The 25149-nt window shown below is 42.0% G+C and overlaps 1 protein-coding gene across 1 annotated transcript in view; it reads right to left on the bottom strand.

The window, feature by feature from the left end:
* Window positions 1–20155: 20155 nt before the first annotated feature.
* The window catches only part of Cfap53 (cilia and flagella associated protein 53), a 56458-nt gene continuing 51464 nt past the window's right edge, over window positions 20156–25149 (bottom strand). Inside the window, exon 8 of the mRNA XM_036204450.1 lies at window positions 20156–20714. Coding sequence (XP_036060343.1) covers window positions 20486–20714 — 229 coding nt within the window. The 3' untranslated portion in view covers window positions 20156–20485. The remainder of the gene's footprint in view (window positions 20715–25149) is intronic.

Genomic DNA, 25149 nt, shown 5'->3' with positions numbered 1-25149 from the left:
GTGGATGCTTGGGCCCCACGTCACGCTGCCATCTTGCCCAAAGTGATTTCTATGTATGTCCTAAAGATGGTAGAACACCAAGCCAGGCATACAAATGTGGAGGATACACCCAATATTTTTGTGCTAAATGGGGATGTGAAACCTCTGGAAGTGCCTTCTGGAAACCTTCCTCTTCCTGGGATTTAATTACTGTTAAAAGAAAATATGTTAAAGTCGATACATGGGCCAGTGGATGTTATTGGAACAACATGCCAAAAACCCTATTAAATGGATTATCCTTCCCCCTAAATATATCCTTCACCAAGACAGGGAAGTCCTTCGCAGATTGGACAACGGGTCGCACCTGGGGTCTACGCTGGTATCTATCAGGCGAAGACAAAGGGCTGATGTTTAAACTTAAGCTTAAAATAGAGGAAATAAAACAATCCATGGGGCCAAATTCAGTTCTGTCTGAACAAAAGCCCCCCTCCCCGCCAGCCAGGTCCCCGGTTACGAATGATAAAAACCCTCAGAGTATGCCAGGGCCCCTGATGAACACCAGCACCTCTGGTCCCGCTGTCAGCAGGTCTATACTAGACCCCACCCAGAGGACCGGCATGGGAGATAGGCTACTCCAATTGATGCAGGGCACTTACCTGGCTCTAAATGTCACCAACCCCAACCGGACCCAGATATGTTGGTTATGTCTGATAAGCACCCCCCCTTATTATGAAGGCCTAGCAATCCTTGGAAACTATACCAACCATACCAGTCCACCCACCTCTTGCGCCAACAGCCCCCGACATAGGCTGACCCTATCCGAAGTATCCGGACAGGGGTCATGTATAGGAGCCGTTCCTAGAACCCATCAAGCCCTATGCAGCAGGACTCAAGCCCTATCACCTGGGAACTACTATCTGGCGGCCCCAAATGGTACATATTGGGCATGTAGCACCTGACTCACTCCTTGTGTGTCTGCTGCGATTTTAAACATCACCAGAGACTTCTGCATTTTAATTGAACTATGGCCTAGAGTCACTTATCATGAGCCTGATTATGTATACCACTTCCTAGAAGAAAGAACCAGGTATACAAGGGAGCCTGTTTCCATAACTCTGGCTTTGTTGCTGGGGGGCCTCACTGTAGGAGGCATAGCTGCAGGAGTGGGCACCGGTTCAACTGCCCTCTTAGAGACCCGCCAGTTCCAACACCTATAGGCAGCAATGCATACTGACATCCAGGCCCTAGAGGAATCAATAAGTGCCCTGGAAAAATCCCTTACTTCTCTATCCGAGGTTGTCTTACAAAATAGGAGAGGGCTAGACATCCTCTTCTTACAAGAAGGTGGCCTATGTGCGGCCCTCAGAGAAGAATGTTGCTTCTATGCAGATCATACTGGGCTAGTACGGGACAGCATGGCCAAATTAAGAGAAAGGCTTAAGCAGAGACAGCAGCTCTTTGAGTCCAACCAAGGATGGTTCGAAGGATGGTTTCACAGGTCACCCTGGTTCACCACCCTCATTTCTTCCATCATGGGCCCCTTGATTATTCTACTCCTAATACTACTTTTTGGGCCTTGCATTCTCAACCGGCTTGTACAGTTTATAAAGGACCGCATGTCGGTAATACAGGCCCTGGTTCTAACCCAACAATACCAGAGATTAAATCAGTCAGAGGCCGGATTGATGCCAATACCATAAATGAAAGATTCCATTTTGGGACCATAAGAAAATGGGGGAATGAAAAGACCCCATTTGTAGCAGACTTTTACTTAGCCATAGGGACGCCATTCTGCAAGGCAAATACCAGAAAAAGCAGGAGTTCACCTCAAGTCAAGGAAACAAAATAACTGTGGTCGACCACCCGGCCTTGGGAGAGATGACTATGGTCTGTGGTCGGCCACCCTGCTCTGGGAAAACAACCATTGAGTCAAAACAGGATGAGACAGTTGAGTCAAAACAGGATGGGCCACCTGGCCTTGGGGAATAAACAGTTGGGCTAGAAAAACACCACTGTGCCCTAGAGAAGGCCAGGTCAGCCACACACATCCAAATTCCGAGAAGTCCCCAAGTTCATCCTAGCCTTATTTGAATCAACCAATGGGAACCCTGTAACTATGCTTCTCGCTTCTGTAACCGCGCCTCTGCCCCTGGGATCCTATAAAAAGTCCCCCTTTCCCTAGGAAGGCGCGCAAGTCCTCCAAGAGACTTTGTCGCCCCAGGTACCTGTGCATTGAAATAAACCCTCTTGCTGTTTGCATCTGATCCGTGGTTTTGGCGTGTTCCTTGGGTCCGGGGTCTCTCCTGAGGGAAGATCTCCACTGGGGATCTTTCACATTCCCCTAACACCCACATCTGTTTTGGCAATGCTTTTGGGACTGTCTATGACTCTGACCATGATCCAGATGTATTAGCCAAAATAATTAATGTTTGTGTGCAAGCTAAAACATAAAACTAAAATAATTAGAGGAAGTGTAAATCAAAAAGAATTTCCTGCTGTGTTGTCTCTTAAAAACATTGCTAAGCTCTGCAAAAAGACAGAGACTGTGTAATCTTGGAAAAAATAAACCCATGAGTGGATGTTCAGTATAATATCTTGGATAGCAAAAGGTAAGAATCAAGCAAGCCAGGGTAATTAGCCAAAGAGCATTGCCAGGCAGTGGACTGTTACCAGAGCCTATGTTGTTGGTATCCTGGTATGGGATAATGGTTGTCTCCTATCTTTACCTATCATTTATACAGTGCCCTGTGCCCCTTTGAGATTAATTTTGACACCAAATTATGAAAGGGTTCAAAACCTTGGAGGGGGGATGTCCCACATGCAACCATGACAACACACCCTGCAGTTGCCAGCGTTTCCCAGTAGGGGTCATGAGCAATCTTAGGATTGACAATGAAAGTGGAGTGGTCAGGTACCAGCTCTGCACTCTTGGACACAACCTCCTCCACTGCAGCTATAGCCACCCCAGCCTCAGTAGAGACTGGTGCCCCTTTTTAATTTCTGGAAAACTGAGAAAGTTACTGGCTATTAAGCTTAGGTGAGGGTGTGAGCTGATTAATATCTTCCAACAGTTCTTAAAAAACATTAAGAGTTTTGATACAATTCTTATGAATTTCTAGCTTTTTAAAATTTCTTTCTTCTTTCTTAAGATTTATTTATTTTATGTATATGAGTGCTCTATCTACATGTATGACTTTATGCCAAAGAGGGCAGCAGATCCCACTATAGATGGTTGTGAGCCCCCATGTGGTTGCTGAGAACTGAACTCAGGACCTCTGGAAGAGCAGCCAGTGCTCTTAACCACTGAGCAAACTTTCCAGCACCAAATTTCTAGCTTTTAAAGGTATATAGTACACTCTTCTAGAACTTTCCCTGGGTATTGGATATATAAATTTGTTGAACCTTTTCTGGATAAAAATGAAGCCCCTATGCTTGAAGGCTGTTTTGGAGGTTGACAGAGATCACTGCCAATTCATAAGAGTCAGGATGGTTGATTAGAACATGTCTATATAGCAGGTGATAAAAACCTTAAATTTTTTGTCACATATAGGCTCAAGAACCTCAGCAACTGAAGAGCCAAGAAATATAAAAATTGTAAGCCTATACACATATTTGGGGTGGGGGGATTGGAGCTGATAGCTACTGTGGACAAAGATTAACCTTTGACAGTTGCTTCCATGTGACTCCCTGCCCTACATTCCTTTAAACTTTAACTGTTGTCTCTACATGACCCTCTGCCTTACATTCCTTCCAGCTACCAGGAAAGCAACTATGTCAGGATAGCCACAGGCTTTCACAAATATCATAAACTAACACCCTGTAATCAAAGTTGTAAATCTTAAAATATGATGTGGCTCAAGACCTAAACTCAATATTGTACAAATTCCTTTAACTATCCCCATGACTTAACCTCAAGACTGTAAAATCTCTTTTACCCACCACCTTGGTGTTTGGTTTTTACTATAAGAAGAGGCCTGAAACCTCTCATTGTCATGGTGTCAGAAGCCCAAACTCTGACTGTGGCCCTGGCTAGCTAGAAGTCATTTTGCCCATGGTGTCTGCAATAAAGGTTGCTTCTGGCTATAGACTTTGGTGGCCTGTTCCTCATTATTTGCATGTCTGTGGGACCCAACATTTTGGTGCCCAAACCTGGGACCACACAACTCTGGGAAGACACCCTAGTCTCTGGAAACTTTACTCTAGTTTTTGGCCAACTGGTAAGTTTTCTCTGGTTTTTGTATTTGGTGTCCGGACAAGCTGGAACTCAATAGAGAGCAGGCAGACACACTGTTGACCTGTGATCCAGATGGGAACAAGGGATGCCTTGACCCTCCTCTGACCATTGGGTTGTTCTTTTGCAGCCCTTTGGGACTGAACCAGAACAACACAGCCCATCACACAGCACTCTCTCATCCTGTCTGCTGGCTTTTCAGCTCATTTTTGTTTTCCCCTTGACTTGTTTGTTCTCAGTCTTCTTGTTGCACTTGTTTGTTAATCAATCTACACTGCAAGTCAAACTTCCTCTAAAACTAAGGCCCCCTTGGACCTTGTCCTTTCTTATTTTCAGAACTTCAGGGATGCTACAGCAGTCTCTGCCACCTGTGTAAAGCTGGAGTGAGTTAAGGTCTTTTGTTCACTAGAATGGCCAGCCTTTTGGATTGGATGGCCTCCTGAAAGGTTCCCTTGATCTTAAACTTATTCTTAAGGCCCAAAATGTTGTTTTCAGCCATCCAGGCTATCCAGTCTCCTACATTGTGGCCTGGCACTATCTCCTGGTCAACCTCCCTTCTGGAATAAAACCCCTTATCCTTTCTCCAGAGAATGAGCCTACCATTCTTCCCATTCAACTGAAGAAATCAAAGGAAAAATCTAGCCAACCTGATACTCCCGCAGTCTTGCCTTCCCTTCCTGATCCTGAGTGGGATGACTCTCCTCCTCCCTATAAGCCCTGACCCCATAGACAAGCAGTGAACTCCTCTTTGATAGAGAATTGCATGGCTGCTAACTTCCTTTTTGCCTTACCTTCCTTTGAACCCTGTGCTCCCTCCTGAAGTGCCTCCTCCTCACCCTCTCCCTCTTACCAGTCACCACCTGAGCTGAGCCAACTCTATCCTCACTTAGGAAAACCTCAAATTGTGGCCTGCATTGCTTTTCTCCACCACACCATGGGCCCACTTGATGTGGATGGCAACCCTCACCTACCTAGCCTACTTTCCCTTTGCAACCAGTGACCTGTGCAACTGGAAGCTCCAAACTTGCTCTTTTACCAAAAAGCCACAAGTGCTAACGACGCTTCCTGATACTGTGTTGCTCACCTATCAGCCCACTTGGGATGATTGTCAGTAGTTCCTATGGTTTCTATTTACTACTGAGGAGAGAGAATCTGGTGAGAATGCCACAAGTTGGTTCCAGAGCAAGATGATCACACCACAGATGACGAGACAACTGTCAATGCTTCCTTCCCACAGATGACGAGACAACTGTCAATGCTTCCTTCCCCACTTCCCAGCCTGATGAGGAATGGGCCTAAAACACAACTGAAGGGAGGGAGTGCATAAAGGTCTACCATCAGATTATTATGGGGGGGGCTCTCCAAGTGGCTGCTAGACAGCCAACAAATTTGTCTAAAGTGAGTCAGGTAGAAGAGGAAAAAAAAAACCACTGGAACCATTTCTTGAATGCCTGATGGATGCCAATTTTACCTACACCCCGTTGGATCCAGACACACCAGAAAATCAGATGGCAATCAATCTGGCCTTTATTAACCAAGTAGTGCCAGATATTAAAATAAAACTTCAGTGGCTCGATGGATTTGAAGGTAAAAATTTGTCTGAATTGATGGCTATAGCCACCAAAGTTTATAACAATGGAGAGGCATTTGAGGATAGACGAAAATGCCCAGTAGATTGGGATGTATTCATGAGATAAATATACTACAATACAGGCAGTGGGGGTCTCTTCATATCCACTCATACCATGCCAGATACCAAGGAAAGATTGTAGCAGCAATATGTAAAGGCACAACGGAAGCAAAAGACATTCTGGAGCCTGTAGTCTTGTAGCCTTGCTTAAATAAGATTCACCCATCAGAGAGTTTTCCTCTTGATGGGCCCAACACCTTGAACTTAATTGTCACCTGCTGCTCCTCTGACATGGCCACCAGCATCAACTGTCTCAAATAGCCAGTGGGCAGGGAATAAAGAGAGCCCTGAGTGTCCCCCTCCAAAAAAGAATCAATGTGCATATTGCAAAGAAATGGACCAATGGAAGAGGTAACTTCCCCAGAGAAAGAAGGGACCAACCCCTCCCCCCAGAGATGGCTTAAAGATCCCTGAACTGGCAGGCCCAGATGGCTGAAGGAAATAGGGCTCAAAGCCCCTCCTCAAGCCTTGAGTAGCCCTACAAATGGAGGGATAACCTATTGACTTCCTAGTGGACACCAGAGCTCACCATTTGGTGTTAAAAACTCCACTAGGGCCTCTGTCAGGCAAAAAACATGGGTTCAAGGGACTACAGGAACCACAAAATGAACTGTGGTCTTGGGAAGGAAAATTGTTACACATTCCTTCATGGGTATCCTTGAATGCTCCCACTCTCTCTTGGGAAGAGACTTATTGACCAAGATGAAAGCCTAAATTCATTTCATTGGGAAGTGGATGATGATCTCCCCACAGCCTGAAATCTATGCTTTGTGTCTGGATCTAAAAGAAGAATACAGGATTTTTTCACAGACAATGTACTTCAGAAGTGTCTCCTCTAATGCGTAAACACCAACATTCTATTCCAGGAATATGTGCAGAGACCAATCCCTCAGGGCTGGCAATTCAGCAGGCCCCAGTCATAGCTCCTTAAAAGCAAATGCCCAATCAGTCCAGGTATGGTGATACTCCATGATTCCAGAAGCCAAATTGGGCTTTACTAAACATGCCAACTAGTTCCTGGAGCATGAAATTCTAGTGCCTTGCTAGTCTCCATGGAACACCCTGCTTCTGACAGTCAAAAAGTCAGGGACCAATAATTATCAGCTGGTGCAGGACCTTAGGGAAGTTAACAAACTGGTTGAGGATATTTATAAAACAGTTTCCAGCCCCTCTACCATCCTAAGTTCCCTCTTCCCAGAGATCCAAGTTTACTAAGTTCTGGACATTGAAGATGCCTTCTTCAGCCTAACCCTGGATGCTGTGGATATCGCTCTGTGTAAATAAAATTCTGATTGGCCAGTGGCCAGGCAGGAAGTATAGGTGGGACAAGAGAGAAGAGAATTCTGGGAGGTGAAAGGCTGGGATGGAGATTCTGCCAGCCACCACCATGACAAGGAAGATGTAAGGTAATGGTAAGCCACGAGCCACGTGGCAAAGTATAGATTAATAGAAATGGGTTAATTTAAGATAGAAGAAGTAGATAACAAGAAGCCTGCCATGGCCATACAGTTTTTAAACAATGTAAGCTTCTGTGTGTTTACTTGGTTGGTTCTGAGCGTCTATGGGCCTGGCGGGTGAGAAAGATTTGTCCTGACTATGGACCAGGCAGGAAAACTCTAACTACAAATGGTGCCCTACATGTTGGCTAGAGTTTCCACCTAAAACCTGAGAAAAAAAAGGTTCTAAAAAGGAGCTAAAAACAGCTTCCTAGTTGTCTCTCTCAAGTTAGCAGCAGCCTGCCAATTTGAGCTACTATGGCAGGCTCCTGGCGTGTGCATCTGACCTGCAGTGTGGCGGGAATGAGGAGTCTACAAGCGGCACTTTACTCTGCTGCATGGTGGATTTAGCCTTTGCTATGCACTGCTTTGATAGAACTGCTTCTGATAGTTGATAGTACACATGGCTCCAGACCCAGAGCTGGCGGTAAACTGTACCACCGCCATGTTGGGAAGCTGAAGTGGGTGGAGCCAGCAGCCACAGCGGCGTTTCAGTCTTACAAAGATGGATATTACACAGAGAATCTGTTTTGTATTGTCTTTGGGATTTTTAACTACAGAAAAAGATTTGATTGTAAAAACTGTTGAGTTAAACAAATATGTAAATTTTAAAGGTACCTTGACTTCAAAATTTGGATATAAGGATATGTTGCTTTGGAAAAGAGTCTCTGCTTTTGTTTCCACAGAAAGCCAGAGGCTTTAGATTTGTTTCTGATTAAGATACAGCAGCTTTGATCAGCCAAGACCACCTGAAAGTTCTCTGATGACACCATGGCCCAGATGATCCAACATCCAGAATGGTTTCGAGGCAACTGGCTCAGCGGTTTACACTCACGGACTACTCCATAATCCTAAAATTTTCTTTATGTCCCCATAAGATACAGCGCCCCCCTCCAGCAGGAAGTAGTAAGAAAAACTATGCCCAAATTCCCAGCTGGCTTTGGAGATAGAATTGGCTCACTCCTTCTCCAAACCCAAGCACATTGTTAAAAGAAAAGGTTAAGAGAGTTTTGTGTCCCAAATCAGAAGAGCCCTCTGGTGTGGGACAGAGAAAACCAATATTTTTATTTAAATCAGGTTGATTATAAATGTGATCTCTTTCTAAAGAAAAAAAGGGGATATGATATAGATATAATAGGATGAAAGGGTAGATTAATGAACTTACTTCTAAAGAGTAACAACTCATTTAAAATGTTTTACATTGGTATAGATTTTAGTCTATTGATACAAACTTAAAGTTAATTTTGTTATACTGTGTGTATATTTCTACTCTTGTTTAAGGTATTATATTTGTACAGCTCAGTTAAAATTGTAATGGATAATTAAAAATAGATTAATAATTAGTCATCTATGATAATCATACTCATAGCCATGTTAGTTAAGTCTTCTAGATATACATAGAGATATTTCAGATAGATAGGTAATCTTCAAATACTTCAAAGACCTACAGAATATGGCATTTAAGATATTTTTAAAATTTAGACTTTCTGGACAGTGAGACATGTCTGCTCCTGGCAGCACCGATTTATTTCAGAGACGAGGATGGGCATTGAAGACACTTCATATGGAGTTTATCTTCACCTTGGCGAAAATAGCCATTTGGGCAAGAAACTGTTCTTGCCTGGACTGCTTGATCAACTGGACATGCAGGACCCATAGAAAGGTGACCACTAAACTTTGCTTAACAAAATGGCCCTTCAGGTTCCTGCTTTGCAGAGAAAACTGCCAGACATTCTACAGGACACTGAAAAAAGTTACCAAGAGACTCTAGCCCTGTGGGCTAAAGACAAATGCCCCAACTTTACAAAGGAACATTAGGTTACTGTCCAGGCTGCCAGCTGTCTCTGTCTATCTTTCAAGATTCCCAAAAGTTGCTTGCATCTTTCTCCTGGTTCTCAGGTAATATTATATCCTTCTGAGATCTTTGATGTGGTTGAAGACTAGATAGTTATAATTTCCTCAGTTATGATAAAAGATAAGTTAGATATAAAACCTTAGACTCACAAGTATAAGATAGGATACCTTCTTTAATATTGTAACTGTAATTCTTGCTTGATAATTGTTTTGCTATATGTAATTTTACTATGTAAAAGTTTAAACCTTCCTAAAAAAGGGGGGGAAGTGATGTGGATATAGCTCTGTGTAAATAAAATTCTGATTGTCCAGTGGCCAGACAGGAAGTATAGGCAGGACAAGAGAGAAGAGAATTCTGGGAGGTGAAAGGCTGGGATGGAGATTCTGCCAGCTGCCACCAAGACAAGGAAGATGTAAGGTAATGGTAAGCCACGAGCCATGTGGCAAAGTATAGATTAATAGAAATGGGTTAATTTAAGATAGAAGAAGTAGATACCAAGAAGCCTGCCATGGCCATACAGTTTTTAAACAATGTAAGCTTCTGTGTGTTTACTTGGTTGGTTCCGAGCGTCTATGGGCCTGGCAGGTGAGAAAGATTTGTCCTGACTATGGGCCAGGCAGGAAAACTCTAACTACACTTGGAGGCCAAAAGCCAGCTCATCTTTGCCTTTGAATGGCATGACCCAGACCAGGGCTTCAGCTGGCAACTCACCTGGACCTGCCTGCCACAGGGATTCAATAATTCCCCAACCATCTTTGATGAAGCTCTCCATTGAGACTTGATGGACTACTGGACCTCACATACTGAGGTAAGCCTCCTTCAATATGTGGATGATCCCTTGATGGCTTCCAAGGACCAGGACACTTGCTTACAGGCAACTAGAAAATTACTACAAGCCTTATATCAGCTGGGATATAAGGTGCCAGCTAAAAAGGCCCAGGTCTGTACCTCAAAAGTCATGCACCTGGGTTACATTCTAAGAGAAGGTAAGAAATAATTATTACCTGCTCAAAAATAGACTATCCTGGATATCCCAGCCCCTAAGACCTGGAGGCAAATGCAAGAATTTTTAGGCTCAACTGAATTCTACCAACTCTAGATGCCAAGGAAATGGCCAAACCCCTATCTGAGGCCACTTGTGGGACTGAGGAGTCCTTCCTCTGGACTAAGATTCAAGAAGGGACCTTTAAAGCCATAAAGGAGGTTCTGCTAAAGGCCCCCACCTTGGTTCTGCTAGACATAAACAAGCCCTTCCAACTATTCATATATGAAAACACAGGAATAGCTAAGGAGGTCCTGACTCAATGTCTTGGACCCTGGAAGCAACCTGTGGCTTATTTATCTAATCTATTGAACCCTGTAGCTTCTGGGTGGTCTAGATACCTCTGTATCATCATAGCTACAGCCCTCCTCTTGATCAAGAACACTGACAAATTGACTCTGGGGCATCCTCTAACCATAACTGCCCCCCACTCAATAGAGGGGGCTCTCAAAAATCCCCCTGACTAGTTGATGAGCAACACCCAGTTAACACACTGTCAGGCCTTGTTCCTCCATCCCCCTTGCATGAGGTTCTTCCCAAGCATTTCTCTCAACCCAGCAACCCTGCTGCCTAACCCAGATTCAGATATCATCCATGACTGCACAGAGATACTGCAGAAAGTACATGGAATCCAAAAAGACTTGACTGACATCCACTGGCCAGATCCAGACATACTTTATGGATGGCAGCAGCTTCATTTGGGAAGCTACCAGGTATGCATGGTCAGTAATAGTGACATCTTCAGAGACTATTTGGGCCATATCCTTGCCCTCTGGCATCTCAGCACAAAAGGCTAAGCTGATTGCCCTAACCAAGGCCTTACAATTTGGAAAAGATAAAGGATATAGATAGCTGTTACAGTTTTGCCACAGTACATGTCCATGGGACTATCTACAGAGAAAGAAGCTTACTAACTGCAGAAGGAAAATTTATTAAAAATAAACAAGAGATCTTGGCCTTATTGTCTGCCCTCTGGCTCCCCAAAAGACTGACCATCATCCATTGCCCAGGACACCAAAAAGGAAACTCTTATGAAGCCCAGGGCAATAGATGAGCATATCATGCAGCCAAGGAAGCTGCCCTGGCTGCCACCAATTTACTGATACAATACCAGACCCTATGTTGCCTGAAATGCCAGATTATTCTGCCCAAGATGATAAATACTTTGCCTCTTTATCAAATACTCAGGTTAAAAATGAATGGAGGTGCACACTGGATGAAAGACTCATCCTGCCAACTGAACTGGCCAAGTCTTTGATCTACCAAATCCCCAGATGAACCCATTTAGGCTAAAGAAAATAAAAAGAACTCCTAGGATGATCAAAATTCAAAAATTTCAACATAAATCAATTGGTGGAGGACTGTGTGACTCAAAGACTTCCTGGTAAAGCTACTAACCCACAAAGGAAAGAATCCTCTCAAAAAAAAGAGGGAAAGAGGAATCTCCTCTGGAGTCCTCTGCAAGGTGGACTTCACTGAGGTAAGACCTGGCAAATATGGATATAAATATCTCCTAGTCTTTGTATGCACTTTTTCAGGTTGGAAAGAAGCCTTCTCCACTAAAAACATAGATGGCATCAATGTATTCATCTCAAGGTATGGACTACCTTCTGTACTAGGGTCAGACAATGGACCATCTTTCATCTCTAAGGTAACATAAGACTTAGTTAAAATATTGGGAACCAATTGGAAATTACCTTATGCATACCACCTCCAGAGTTCAGAATAGATTAAAAACAAACAAACAAACAAACAAACAAAACAAAACAAAAACGATGAATCAGACTTTAAGGAGACCTTGACTAAATTAACCCTAGAAACTGGCAATAACTAGATAGCCTTCCTACCCCTTGCCCTGTTCCAGGAAGAGAACACTCCCTACAACTGTGGGTTAATGCCCTATGAAATCATGTTTGACAGGTCCCTTGGTTCTCAGACTCCTCCCAGAAGTCATGGCTAAAATGTCTGAATACAAGTTTCTTGAGTCCATCCAGGCTCTCCAGACCATCCAGAACAATGTCTTCCTACTCCACAGACACATATATGAGTTTCCACCTGCCAAACCACACTGCCACAAATGAGGTGACCTCGTTTGGTCTGGAGACATCATAAAGAGGCCCTTGGACCACACTGGAAGGGACCACACATAGTGATTCTAACTATCCCAGCTGCCATTAAGATCAGTAGAATCAAGATGATTCAACACTCACATCTCAAACCCACTCCCAATGTAAGATCAGGTGACCCAAACATTAGATAGAAGGCCTCCTCACACCCTGAGGACCCACTAAAGATAAGACAAAAAGCTGTCAAGCTATCGTAACTTTTCTAATTGAGATGAAAGACCTAATATTCAATAAGATACCCAGGAGAGCCATTCATAGGGGAGCTGCCCAACTTGGTTCTCAGACTATAAAAGTATGTAAATCTCTGGCCCTTAATAAAGGTTTTTCAGGAGAAATTCAAGGGAAACACTTCAATGTTTGCCTGGCTATCTCTACCCCAGCCTGCTCCAGTCAAAATGAAATCTGGTGTCTATTCTGGGGTTGTGAAACTTTGGCTCCCTCTTGGAATGTTAACAAGAACCCTTTATTACACTATCAGCTTCTGTCAATAGCTCCTGAACAAGACCCATATCCTGTAATTCTATCATAATCCAAGTTTTAAAATAGAATGCCACACACCCACAAGCTTATAGCTCCTGGGACTTGGGAAGATCTTGGGGATTCAGATTATGGGAGTCCAGTAATGACTGTGGAATGGCATTTACCATACAATGATCACAGGTCAGGACTTGTGGAAGAAGCATCACTAGCCAAGCCAGTTGCAATAGTCTCTCAGAGGCCATGGAAAAAGACTGAGTCCACCTCCAGGCATCAACCTCATACTTTGAACAACAGGAAGACTCTTTAGTAGACATGGCTCTACAAAAAGGAAGGGGGCTAAAGTTACTACTACTGAAACAAGGAGGGCTATGTGCCACCTTGGGTGAATGCTTTTCTTCCTATGCTAACCACTAAGGCATTATTAGAAGTACTCTTCAAGAGCTCAAAGTAAGTCTCCTTGAAAGACAGAGAGACAACCATCATTTTCCTGGTTCTATAAGCTCTTTAATTGATCCCTTTGGCCAACAATCCTATTGTCCTCCACTGCTGGACCATTGCTTATTCTTTTGATACTCTTAATGATTGGTCCTTGTGTGATTAGATTTGGAAAGGACTGAATTATAGCTGGAAGCTTTTCTGGGTCCCTTCCACCAGTTCCCAATCTCATGGCTGCTTGTAAGTAATCATTCAGAGGCTTAATATTAATTGCAAAATGCTTGGTCTACAGCTCAGGCTTCTTATTAGCTAGCTCTTTCATGTTAAATTAACCCATTTATATTTATCTATATTTTGCCATGTGGCCTTGATATTACTGGTCTGCTGGCATCTTCTTTTCTCCTTGGCAACTGGATTGTGTCTCCCTGACTATGCTCTCTCCTTCCTATATCTCTCTTGGATTTCCTGTCAGGCTATTATTCTGCCTTACCATAGGCCAAAAAAGCTTTTTTGTTAACCAATAGTAGCAACATATATTCACATCATATAAAAGACCATCCTTTAGCACTTCCCATTTTCTGTCTAATCAAAAGGGAAAGTTTTCATTTTAACATAGTAAAATTACATATAACAAAACAGTTATTCAGCAAGAATTATAGCTACAATATTTAGTCTATTTGTATTTAGAAAAATTAAAGAAAATACTCTATCATCTACCCTATTTTTGTGAGTCTAAAGTTTCATATCTAATTTACCTTTTATCATGATTAAGAAAACCTATAATTATAACTGTCTAGTATAGATGTAACCATCTTGTTGAATAAGAAACACAGAGCCAAATACAGAGTTAATAGCCAAGAGATCAGAGCAATAGCTGAGAGCTGAAAACCTTACCCTTCACTGCTTCTGCTGTCTTTCCTCTCCGCAAGAGGCCTACTTCCTGTGTCCTGTCTTTTTTATAGACTTTCTGTTCTGCCTTCTCACTGGTTGTAAACCCAGCCACATGACCTCCTCATCACTGCCTGTCTGTACAGACCTCCAGGTCTTCTATGGTTGGTATTGAGATTAAAGGCGTGTGTCTCCATGCTGGCTGTGTCCTTGAACACACAGAGATCTGCCTGGCTCTGCCTCCCAAGTGCTGGGATTAAAGGCTTGCACCATCACTGCCCAGCTTCTGCTATGGCTTGCTCTGACCACAAGGCAACTTTATTAACATACAAATAAAATCACATTTCAGTACAAATAAAATATCACCATAATCTAGTCTTCAACTCCATCAAAGACCCCAGAAGGATATAATATTACTTGAGTAAACAGGAAGTGCATTGTAAGCAACTTCCAAAATTTTAGAAATGACAGAGACATCTGACTGCCTGGACAGTCACCTAAATTTCTTTTGTAATGTTGGGGCATCCATCTTCAGCCTATAGGTCTAGAGTATCTGGCAGACTTTTCAATGAAGCAGGAAATTTGAAGGACTCCTCTGCCTATTAGCAAAGTATATCAGTCACTTTCCTCTGTGTCCTACAGAATATCTGGCAATATCTTTTGTGAAGCAGGAACATGAGGGACCATCTCGCCTTGTTTTGGCAAAGTTCAGTGGTCACTTTCCTATGAATCATGTATGTCTAGTTTATACAACATACTGTCAAGCAGTCCAGGCAAGAGCAGTTTCTTGCCCAAATATATTGGGGACTATGGTGGTGCAGCCCCTTGATAGTCCCTTTCCAGGGTCCAGGAAGAATCTATAACCAGCTGATAATTAATCTCTGATGAAAAGAAATGAATCTATGTACACAAAATTACTTAGTCCATACATTTTATTATTCTGTCTGATCCCTCCAGGTTCTATCTTAATTCCTTCATCTAGTTCTGTCCCTTCTAGGTTCTCAACCATCTAGTTCTTTCCCATCTCCTCTCTTGTCTTGTTCTTCCTCGGCTTGTTCTTCCCCATCTGACTCTTCCTCATATTCCATCTCGTTCCTCTAGTACTCTCTTCTAGCCCTTAAATCTAGTTCTTCCCCATCTCAGTTTGTTTCTCTCAAGTTCTTACCCATCTAGTTCTTCCATTCCCTTTTCTCTTCTCCATCCTCCGTTCTCCATGTTCTACCTAAGTCTCCCAGGAATCCAGTTATAGCAAACCCCTGGTCAAGCAAGGTCACCAGGCTTGAATTCCACAGGGTCACAAAGGCAGGTGAGAATTGTCCTCAGGCAGTGACCACCAGGGTTTCTTTTACAATCCAAAATGGGAGTGGTAAAAGAGAAGGCTGACTGAGTGCTAATGACTTGTTAGCATATCAAAAAGGGGATCTATGTGCCCAGTCTACATTCCTAGAAGTGGTTAGGAAAGAAGTTATGGGTCTATTACTAAGGTTGTATAAGAAAGGATGGTTCAAGCTAAACTGTGTAAAGCTATTATTTAACGTCCGCCTGACCTAGGTGGTGTCTCCTTACATGTGGGCTGTTATCCCTGTTAGTCCTTGAGAGTGGCTAAGGGAGATACATATCTGATTCCAGAGAAAGCCTTTCCTGAGGCTGTTCTCCAAATACCTGGAATGTGTATGTCCAGAGAGTGATCAGTCCACTGTTAGCCCTTCTTAGGGAAAAGTCAATTGGAAAAACTATGAAGGCACACATGATTTTCATAACAGAATACAGCTGATATATAACAAGCCAAATAACACCAAAAACTCCTTGGAATTTGGCTTCCTCTGGAAGAATTCCCTGATCCCTCCAGGTAGTGACTTTGCCATAACCAGCTGAGTTCTTATGATATATTCCTGTAGCCTGCAGCACCAATGTCTAACTTTTGCCACAAAGAAAGCAAACTCCATACAGAATTTCTTCAAAGATCATTATCTTCTCTAAAGTATATTGGTGGTACCAGAAGCAGACATGTCTCAATGTCCAGAAATGTCTAAGTTCTTAAAGATATTTTAATGTCGCCGGGCAGTGGTGGTGCATACCTGTAATCCCAGCACTCAGGAGGCAGAGGCAGGTGGATCTCTGTGAATTCGAGGCCAGCCTGGTCTACAAAGCGAGTTCCAGGACAGCCTCCAAAGCTACAGAGAAACCCTGTCTTGAAAAACCAAATATATATAATATATTTTAATGTCATATTCTATAGGTCTTTGAAGTGTTTGAAGATTACCTACCTAATTGAAATATATCTATGTATACCTAGAAAACTTAACTAACATGTGATAGGAAATCACAACATGTCCACACGGTTGGGCTTTCCCGGCAGACCGCCTACTTATTTTTAGTTCAAAATAGCCATTTCTAGGTCAGAACATCTCGCGTGGCTAGGACTCCATGGCTTTACATGGTTGTGTAAAGCGCGTGCGGCCATGTAATCTACGCACATGCGTGGAGTAGCCACATGCGGTTCTGTACACATGCGCAGCTCACTCTTTAAAAAGCTGGTGCCATTTTGCACAGGTCTCTCTCCTCTCTCCTCTTCTCTCTCGCCTCTCTTCTCTCCTCACTCACGTGTGTGCTTTAAACAGGCCTGTCACCTCTATCCTATATTAATAAACAGCTCTTCTGTGGATTTGTCATGTTCGGGATGTGTTCCTTACGGGGTAAGAGCGCCAATAAATAACTAACATAGATGACTATTAATCTTTATTTTTTAATTATATATTAAAATTTTAAATGAGTTGCAAAAACATAATATCTTAAACAAGAGTAGAAATACACCTACAGTATAACAAAATTAACTTTAAATTTCTATCAATAAACTAAAATCCATACTGATGTAAAATATGTAAGATTAACAGTTGGGCTTTTTTTGGATTAAAGTAGATTTAATAATCTACCACCTTTTTCATCATTTCTATATCATATTTCTCTTTCTTCCATTAGAAAGAGATTGACTATGGCCAATAACAATTTATCACCAAACCCGCTAGACAAAGACATATATCCATAATACATTCTTTGGAGAATGTGGGCTTAGTTTTCTAGGGTAATTCCTGCTGATTGGGGGACCCTGAGAAAGTTTAGGATAATGGTCAAGTCCTGACTGGAGTAGTCTGTGAGGCTGGATGATCTCAGCCAGCAGCCTTGAAGACTTTCTGGATATAGAACTCAGAGGAAACTACAACAGAGGCGCTCTGAAATCTTGGATCATCTGCACCATCTGTTCCCATTGGAGATTTTTCAGGGAGTCTTGCTTGATCAAACCATATTAACCTGGAAACAATCCACAGGTTCTTATCTTCCATGGAAATAAAATCATAACCTCTTTTCCAAAGCAACATATTCATAGACTCAAATTTTAAAGTAAAAATATTTTATATATGTTGGTTTAACTCAGCAGCATTTACAATCAAATGTCTTTCTGCTGTTAGCTCATTAACAGTCAAAATTTTCAAAGAAAGCACAATCATATACATAATCCAGACTCTCTGTGTATTTTCCATCCTTATGTATTTTAACTTTCATATTACTTTTACTGTCTTTTTAGACTTTATTTTTTAAAACTGTCTATTTCTTTAAATAACTGCCTATGCTTGCTTTCCACTCTCTTCCAAGCCTACGTTTATTTTTACACACACTGTAAAGTATTTAGAGTTTTCTCCATTTGAATCTGTTCTTATTGTGTATCTGTAATCCTTTTTTGACCAGGAGAGTTTTTAAACTGTTAAGCTGCACAGCTAGGACCGAATCTGCAGCTTTGGCTGCTGGCTCCACCCTGCTTGGTTTTTCAACATGGCTGAGGTACGTTTACTGCCAGTTCTGGGAGCTATGTTCACCACCAGTTCTGGGAAGCTCTGGATTCACCATGCCTCTACCAAGCAGCATATAGCCCAAAAACTTTATAGCAAAAGCTAAATCTGAGAGTTGGGGGTTTGCTCTTACTTTTCAATCATTTGCTGTGGGCCTTCTCATCTCTAAATGATAGATTTAAAATTAGGATTCACCATTGGGGATGGTAGAGCAGTGGAAGGTGGTTTCTAGTTGGAGGAAGTAACTCATGGCAGGTGTGTGGGGGTGTGTGTGGCAGCATGCCTTTGAAGTACATGTGTTGTCCCTGGTCCCTTCCTGTTACCTGTTTTCTGTTGGTCTTGAGGCGAGAAGCTTCTAGTCACATCTTTGGCTGTGACAGTGCTTCCTTGTCATAGACATGGGATCAGAGCCAGGGGACAGTGCAACAGAGACCTGAAAGAATTAAATTGTCATCTGGCCTATAATCAATCCTGTTTACTCTGGAGAATGAGGCAAGATCACATATTCAAGACCAGCCTGGTCTTGTGATAGCACATTTTTTTTTTTCAAGTGAAAAGAGGGTTTGGGATCTAGCCAAACATTTGCCCAACATTTTCAAGATGCTGGGGTCCATCTCCCAAACAATAAGACATAAAATTTTTCAAGGAAATGTCATGCTGTGAGTGAGAACAGCCTGAGGCATAACTGTCAGAGAAGACCCGGGAAACAGTCTAGTAACATCTCAAAGCTGAGGCTCCATACTTGTGTGTCCTGTCTATTGTCTATTGCAATGCTGACATGGGAACATGAAAGAGCTCAGATGCAGGTTCAAGAGGGACACTGAAATGGACTTTTTGACATAAGGAGTTTACTAGAGAAGTTGTTAATGCCCTGGACAAATAGACAGCCAGAGAGACAACAGCATGGTGGGGGCTCCAAAGAGAGGAATCAGGCCTATGTGGTAAATGAGGAATTCTTCTCTTGCAGCTTTCTGAAGATGGGGGTGGTTTTATGGGACAAGCCTGAAGCCAGGCTCTCCAGTTCTCAGTAGGACAGGGGAGAAGTGGGAAGCAGAATGTGTTCCCCCCAAACCTACCCAGTATCTCCTTTACTGTAAACTCATTCCCCTCGGTAAGAAATCTGGGCACCTGGAAGTCTGTTGGCTCCTGCCAGTGTCTAGGAGAGGGGAAGGGTTGCTTCAGGGATTGTGGCCTGAGCAGCAGTCTGATCTGGATTCTAGTCTTTCATTCTTAGAGAAACTAAAATAAATAAATAAACAAACGAATGAATGAATAAATAGAGCAATAAGTTCTGTTCTGTTGACTTTGTCAGCTTGACACAGCCTAGAGTATCTGGGAGAAGAGGCCTCCATCCAGGGACAGTCTAGATCAGATTGGCCTGTGGACATATCTTTGGGAGATTGTCTTGATTATTGGTTGATGTTGGAGGGCACAGCCCACTGTGGGTAGCATCTTTCCAAGGCTATATAAGAAGCTGAAGCTAATCATGAATTTGTGAGTGAGCCAGAAAGTATGCCATTATTTGGTCAGTGTTTTATCACAGTAGGGAATGGGGGGGGGCTGTTATTCGAATGTTAAATGGTCTTACTAATAAAAGAAAAAAAAAACTGGTACCAGATATTGGGGTGAAAGCTGAAAGATCACAGAAGCAGAGCAAGCCACAGCCAACCTTACCTTGCCAACGCCTCAGCCAATCCTAAAAGCCTGAGTTCTCATCCAAATGGCCTCAGCCAAAAAGAATCTCTAGTTCTGTCTCCCCATGCCTTATATACCTTTCTTTGCCCTGCCATATTACTTCCTAGGATTAAAGGTCTGTGTGCTTCCCAGTACTGGGATTAAAGGTGTGTGTCACCACTGCCTGGTTCTGTTTTCTCTTCTAGACCAAGTCAATCTCATATAGTCCGGGGTGGCCTTGAACTCAAAGAGATCCAGACGAATCTCTGATTCCCTAGGGCTAGGATTAAAGGTGTGTGCCCCTAGTATCTGACCTCTATGTCTAATCTAGTGCCTGGCTCTGTCTTCTGATCCTCAGGCAAGCTTTATTAAGGTACACAATATGTCACCACATGGGATCACATTATGGCCCAAACTATAAGCAAGCCCATTTCCTTTACTAATTCCTGTCTCCAGGGTTTTGGTACAGTACCATACAGGGACTTCACATCCTGTAAAACCAGACAAGCTGTACTGAAAACTCCGTAACCAGAAGCTAAAATCAGTCTTTCCTCTCGTTAAGTTGGGAATGTCATGGCAATGAAGAATTGACTAGTATCTAAACAAAAAACACATTTATTTGAAGGATGGTAATTATGTCTAATAAAGTATACAAACACAGAGAATAAGAGTTTATCCATTAGCTAAAAGGTGTAGTTACAAAACACTGAAAGACCCAGAAACTGTGCATTGATGTTTAATACACTATCTTGGAAGCTTGTCAGGGCAAGCCCTGCGCATGGGGTGGACATTCTGAGACAGAGCTTGATGCTCTGAGAGGATCTCCTGGATCCTGTCCAGACAGGCTTTGTTTGCTGCCATCCCTGCTTCAAATTCCTGGCGTTTCTCTTCCTTCTCCGCTTCTAGAGCCTGCTGCTGGTAGGCAATTTGCATCCGAAGTTGATTCCTATACTCCTTAGCCAAACCACAGCGCCTAAGGTTTTAAAGACAACAAAGGATAACATTAAAAATTACATTTGGATTTATTTATAGAGTTATCATGAAATATAGTGCTTCCATGAATATGAACATGCAAATATCTCTTAAAGACTGAGAAGTGGGATTGCTAGATTATGGAACAGTTCTGTTTTTTGTTTTTTGTTTTTTGTTTTTTGTTTTTTGTTTTCATATTTAAGAAACTCCAATGCTGGAGAGATGGCTCAGAACTAACTGTTCTTCAGAGGGACACAAGTACGGTTTCCAGCACCTGTGTTATAGGTCATTACGATCTGTAACTCTAGTTCCAAGGGCACCAATATCCTCTTCTGGCTCTGAGGTCACCAGACGTATGTGGTGCTGGCAAAACATGCACACACATACAATAAAAATAAATACTCTTAATAAATAAGAAAACTCCAATTACTTGTTCCATAATAACTACTGATGGTACACCTGTGACATTACCTTAAACCAAAGCCCCTGGTCCTGAGAACAAGCATAGAGAGCTCTTTAAAACACACTGAACAGTTTGATCCACAGTTCTGCAGCAGAACACCCGCTGCAGTCTCCCCTTACTCTCGGATTCTCATCCCCAATAGATCATGGAGACCTTCCCATCCAACTTTCTTTCCTTCCACTCATCCTATTATCTAAGCCCCCAACACAAGCAGACATGCCACAACATCCAGGGAAACATGTAGGCTGACTTCAGATCTTTGCCTCACCTTCCTTCTAAATCCAACCCCCAAGCTCTGTAGCAGAACATCTGATGCATTCCCACTCCTCTATGCCCCCATCTCCATCAGACCACAGGGATATCTGCATCCAAAATTATAACCTTCCTAAATACAGATGCCTATCTGCCAGCATAAAAACACAATAATATCCAGGAAAATATGTCCCCACTAGAAAACAAGAACTACAAGAAATGCAAAATAGCTGAAGCATAAAACAAGGAACTTAACACATCCATTATGGATATGCTGGAGCTCCTTAAGGAGGAAGTGAATAAACACCTTCAAGAAATCCATGAAAACATAAGCAAACAGCAGAATAATAATAAAACAGTTCAAAACTTCAAAGTGGAAATCAATCAATAAAGAAAACCCAAACTGAGGGAAATCTGGAAATGAAAAACTTAAGAACCTGAACCACAGAGGCAAGGCTCACTAACAGAATACAAGAGATAGAAGAGAGAATCTCAGGCATTGAAGACATGATAGGAGAAATGGATACCTCCATCAAACAAATATTAAATCTAAATACTCCCTCTTGGGGCTGTCTACAAAGAAGACATTGTAATTCTTAATATCAATGCACCAAATACAAGGGCACCCAAGTTCATAAAAGAAACATGACCACAGCTTAAATCACATATTGACCCTCACCCACAAATAGTGGGAGACTTCAAAACCCTCTCTTGCCAACAGTCAAGTCATCCAGACAGAAACTAAGCAGAATTGCTGTTGCTAACTGACATTATATACCAAATGTACCTAGAAGATATTTACAGAGCATTTCACCCAAATAAAAAAGATGATACCCTTTATGTTTATTCATAAAGGTATATTTATGGGTGGACTGGGGGCAAACAGGACAGAAAGAAGAGGGAAGAGATCAGGTGGGGGGGAAGATGAAGAGAGAGAGTACTGGGAGGGATGACTGGAATTGGGGGGCATTGGAATTGCAATGGAAACTCCCAGGAATCTATGAGGGTGACTTTAGCTAAGACACCTAGTAATGGGGGATATGGAGCCTGAACCAGTCATCTCATGTAACTAGGCAAGATTTTCAGTGGAGAGATTGGGACACCAGCCCAGTCACAAAACTAGTAACCTACAATTAGTTCTGCCTGCAAGATGTGCTACAATAAAGGTAGCACTGAACTTGTAGGAGTGGCCACTGATGGCTGGTCCTGCTTGAGACCCATGCCATGAGAGGAAGCCCACCCATAACACTGCCTGGAGGGCCAGGACCCAGTGTCTGGAAAGCCCAAAGACCTAGAATAGAGTCAAACATGACCAACAGAAAAAAAGTCAATGAAAATAACCTGGGCTGATAGGGTCCCATGGGAACTGAACTAACAACCAGGGAGCCTGCATGGGACCAACTGAGGTCCTCTGCATATATGTCACAGTTGTGAAGCTTGGTCCTTTTGTGGGAATCCTAATGTGAGAGCAGGGGCTCTCTCTGACATTTTGCCTGCTTTGGAGAGCCTTTTCTTCCTACTGTATTGCCACATCCAGTCTTAATATAAGGGGATATGCTTCGTCTTACTGCAACTTGATATGCCGTGTTTGGTTGATATCCGTGGGAGGGCCTACCCGTTTCTGAAGGAAAAATAGAGGAGGAGTGAATCTAGGGGCCAGGGGAGGTGGGGGGAAATGACTGGGAGAAGAGAAGGGAGGGGGAAACTGTGGTTGGGATGTAACATAGGAGATAAAAATGAATGAATGAATGAATGAATGAATGAATGAATGAATACAGCTTCTTCTCAGCACCTCAGGGCACTTTCTCCAAAATTGACCACATACTGAGACACAAAGCAAGTCTCAACAGATTTAATAAAAAAAATTGAAGGAACACCCTGAATCTTATCTAACCACCATGGATTAAAGACAGATATCTACAACAACAGAAACACCAGAAGCTTACAAACTTGTGGAAACAGTACAACTCTCTACTGAATGAGAAATGAGTCAAGAAATTAAAGACTTTCCAGAATTGGATGAAAATAAATAATCCACATGCACAAATGCTTGGGAAACAATGAAAGCGGGTCTGAGAAGGAAGGTCATAGCACTAAGTGTCTACATTAAAAAAATAATTGGGGAGACCACATACTAGTAACTTAACAACACACCTGAGAGCTCTAAAACAAAAAGAAAAAATCCACACTCAAAAGAAGCAGCAGGCAAGAAACAATCAAATTCAGGACCGAAATCAATAGCATACAAACAAACAATAAAACAGCACAGAGAACCAGTAAAACAGAGTTGGCTCTTTGAGAAAATTAGTAAGATTAACAAAGCCTTATCCAAATTAACCAAAAGGCAAGAGAGAGAATATCCAAACTGACCAAATTAGAGATGAAAAGGGACATAATAGACATGAAGGAAATCCAGAGAATCATAAAGACATACTTTAAAAACCTGTACCCTGCCAAATTGGAAAGTCTAAAAGAAATGGATAATTTTCTTGATACATACTACTTACCAAAGTTAAATCAAGATCAGATAAGCAATTTAAAGAGAACTATAATCCTCAGTGAAATAGAAGCAGTAATTAAAACTCTGCCTACCAAAAGATCCCAGGGCCTGATGGTTTTATTAAAGAATTATACCAGACTTTCAAAGAAGAGTTAATACAATACCCCTAAAACTAGTCCACAAAATACAAATAGAAGCAACATTGCCCAGTTCATTTTACTAGGCCACAGTAACCTTAATACTCAAACCACACAAAGATCCAACAAAAAAAGAGAATTACAGACTATTTCCTTTATAAACATAGATGCAAAAATTCTCAATAAAATATTTGCAAATGGAATCCAATAACACATCCAAAAGATCATCCATCATGATCAAGTGGGCTTCATCCCAGAGATACAAGGAGTGTTAAACATGAATTAATTAATGTACTCTACCATATAAACAAACTAAAAGACAAAAAATCACATGGTCAACTTATTAGATGCAGAAAAGGCCTTTGAGAAAATCCAACACCCCTTCATGATAAAAGTCTTGGAGAGATTAGAGATAAAAGAGATACACCTCAACATAATAAAGGCAGTTTACAGCAATCCCAGAGCCAACATCAGCTTAGATGGAGAGAAACTCAAAGCAATCACACTGAAGTCAGGAACAATACCTAGCTGTCCACTCTCTCCATAGCTAATCACTTTAGGACTTAGAGTCTTAGCTAGAGCAATAGCATAACTGAAGGACATCAAGGGGATGCAAATCAGAAAGGAGAAAGTCAAAATAGCCCTATTTGCAGATGATATGGTAGTACACATAAGAAACACCTAATAAACTGATAAACACTTTGACCAAAGTCGCTAGATACAAAGTTAACTCACAAAAATCAGTAGCCCTCCTATATGCCAATGACAAATGGACCGAGAAAGAAATCAGGGTAACACTACCTTTCACCAGAGCCTCAAATAATATAAACTTTCAACCAAGCAAGTGAAAGACTTGTATGATAAAAAAAATTTAAGACACTGAAGAAAGAAATTGAAGAACATATCAGAGGATGAAAAAAATCTCCCATGCTCATGGACCAGTAGGATTAATATAGTAAAAATGGCCATCCTATGAAAAGCAACCTAGAGATTCATTGCAATCCCCACCAATATTCCAACACAATTGTTCACAGATCCTGAAAAGACAATTTTCAGGTTTATGGAAACACAAAAAACTCAGGAT

Source organism: Onychomys torridus, chromosome 13 (assembly GCF_903995425.1).
Source record: "Onychomys torridus chromosome 13, mOncTor1.1, whole genome shotgun sequence".
In the NCBI taxonomy this organism is placed as follows: Eukaryota; Metazoa; Chordata; class Mammalia; order Rodentia; family Cricetidae; genus Onychomys; species Onychomys torridus.
The sequence above is the reverse complement of the archived record's forward strand: the minus strand, read 5'-3'. Positions and strand labels throughout refer to the sequence as shown.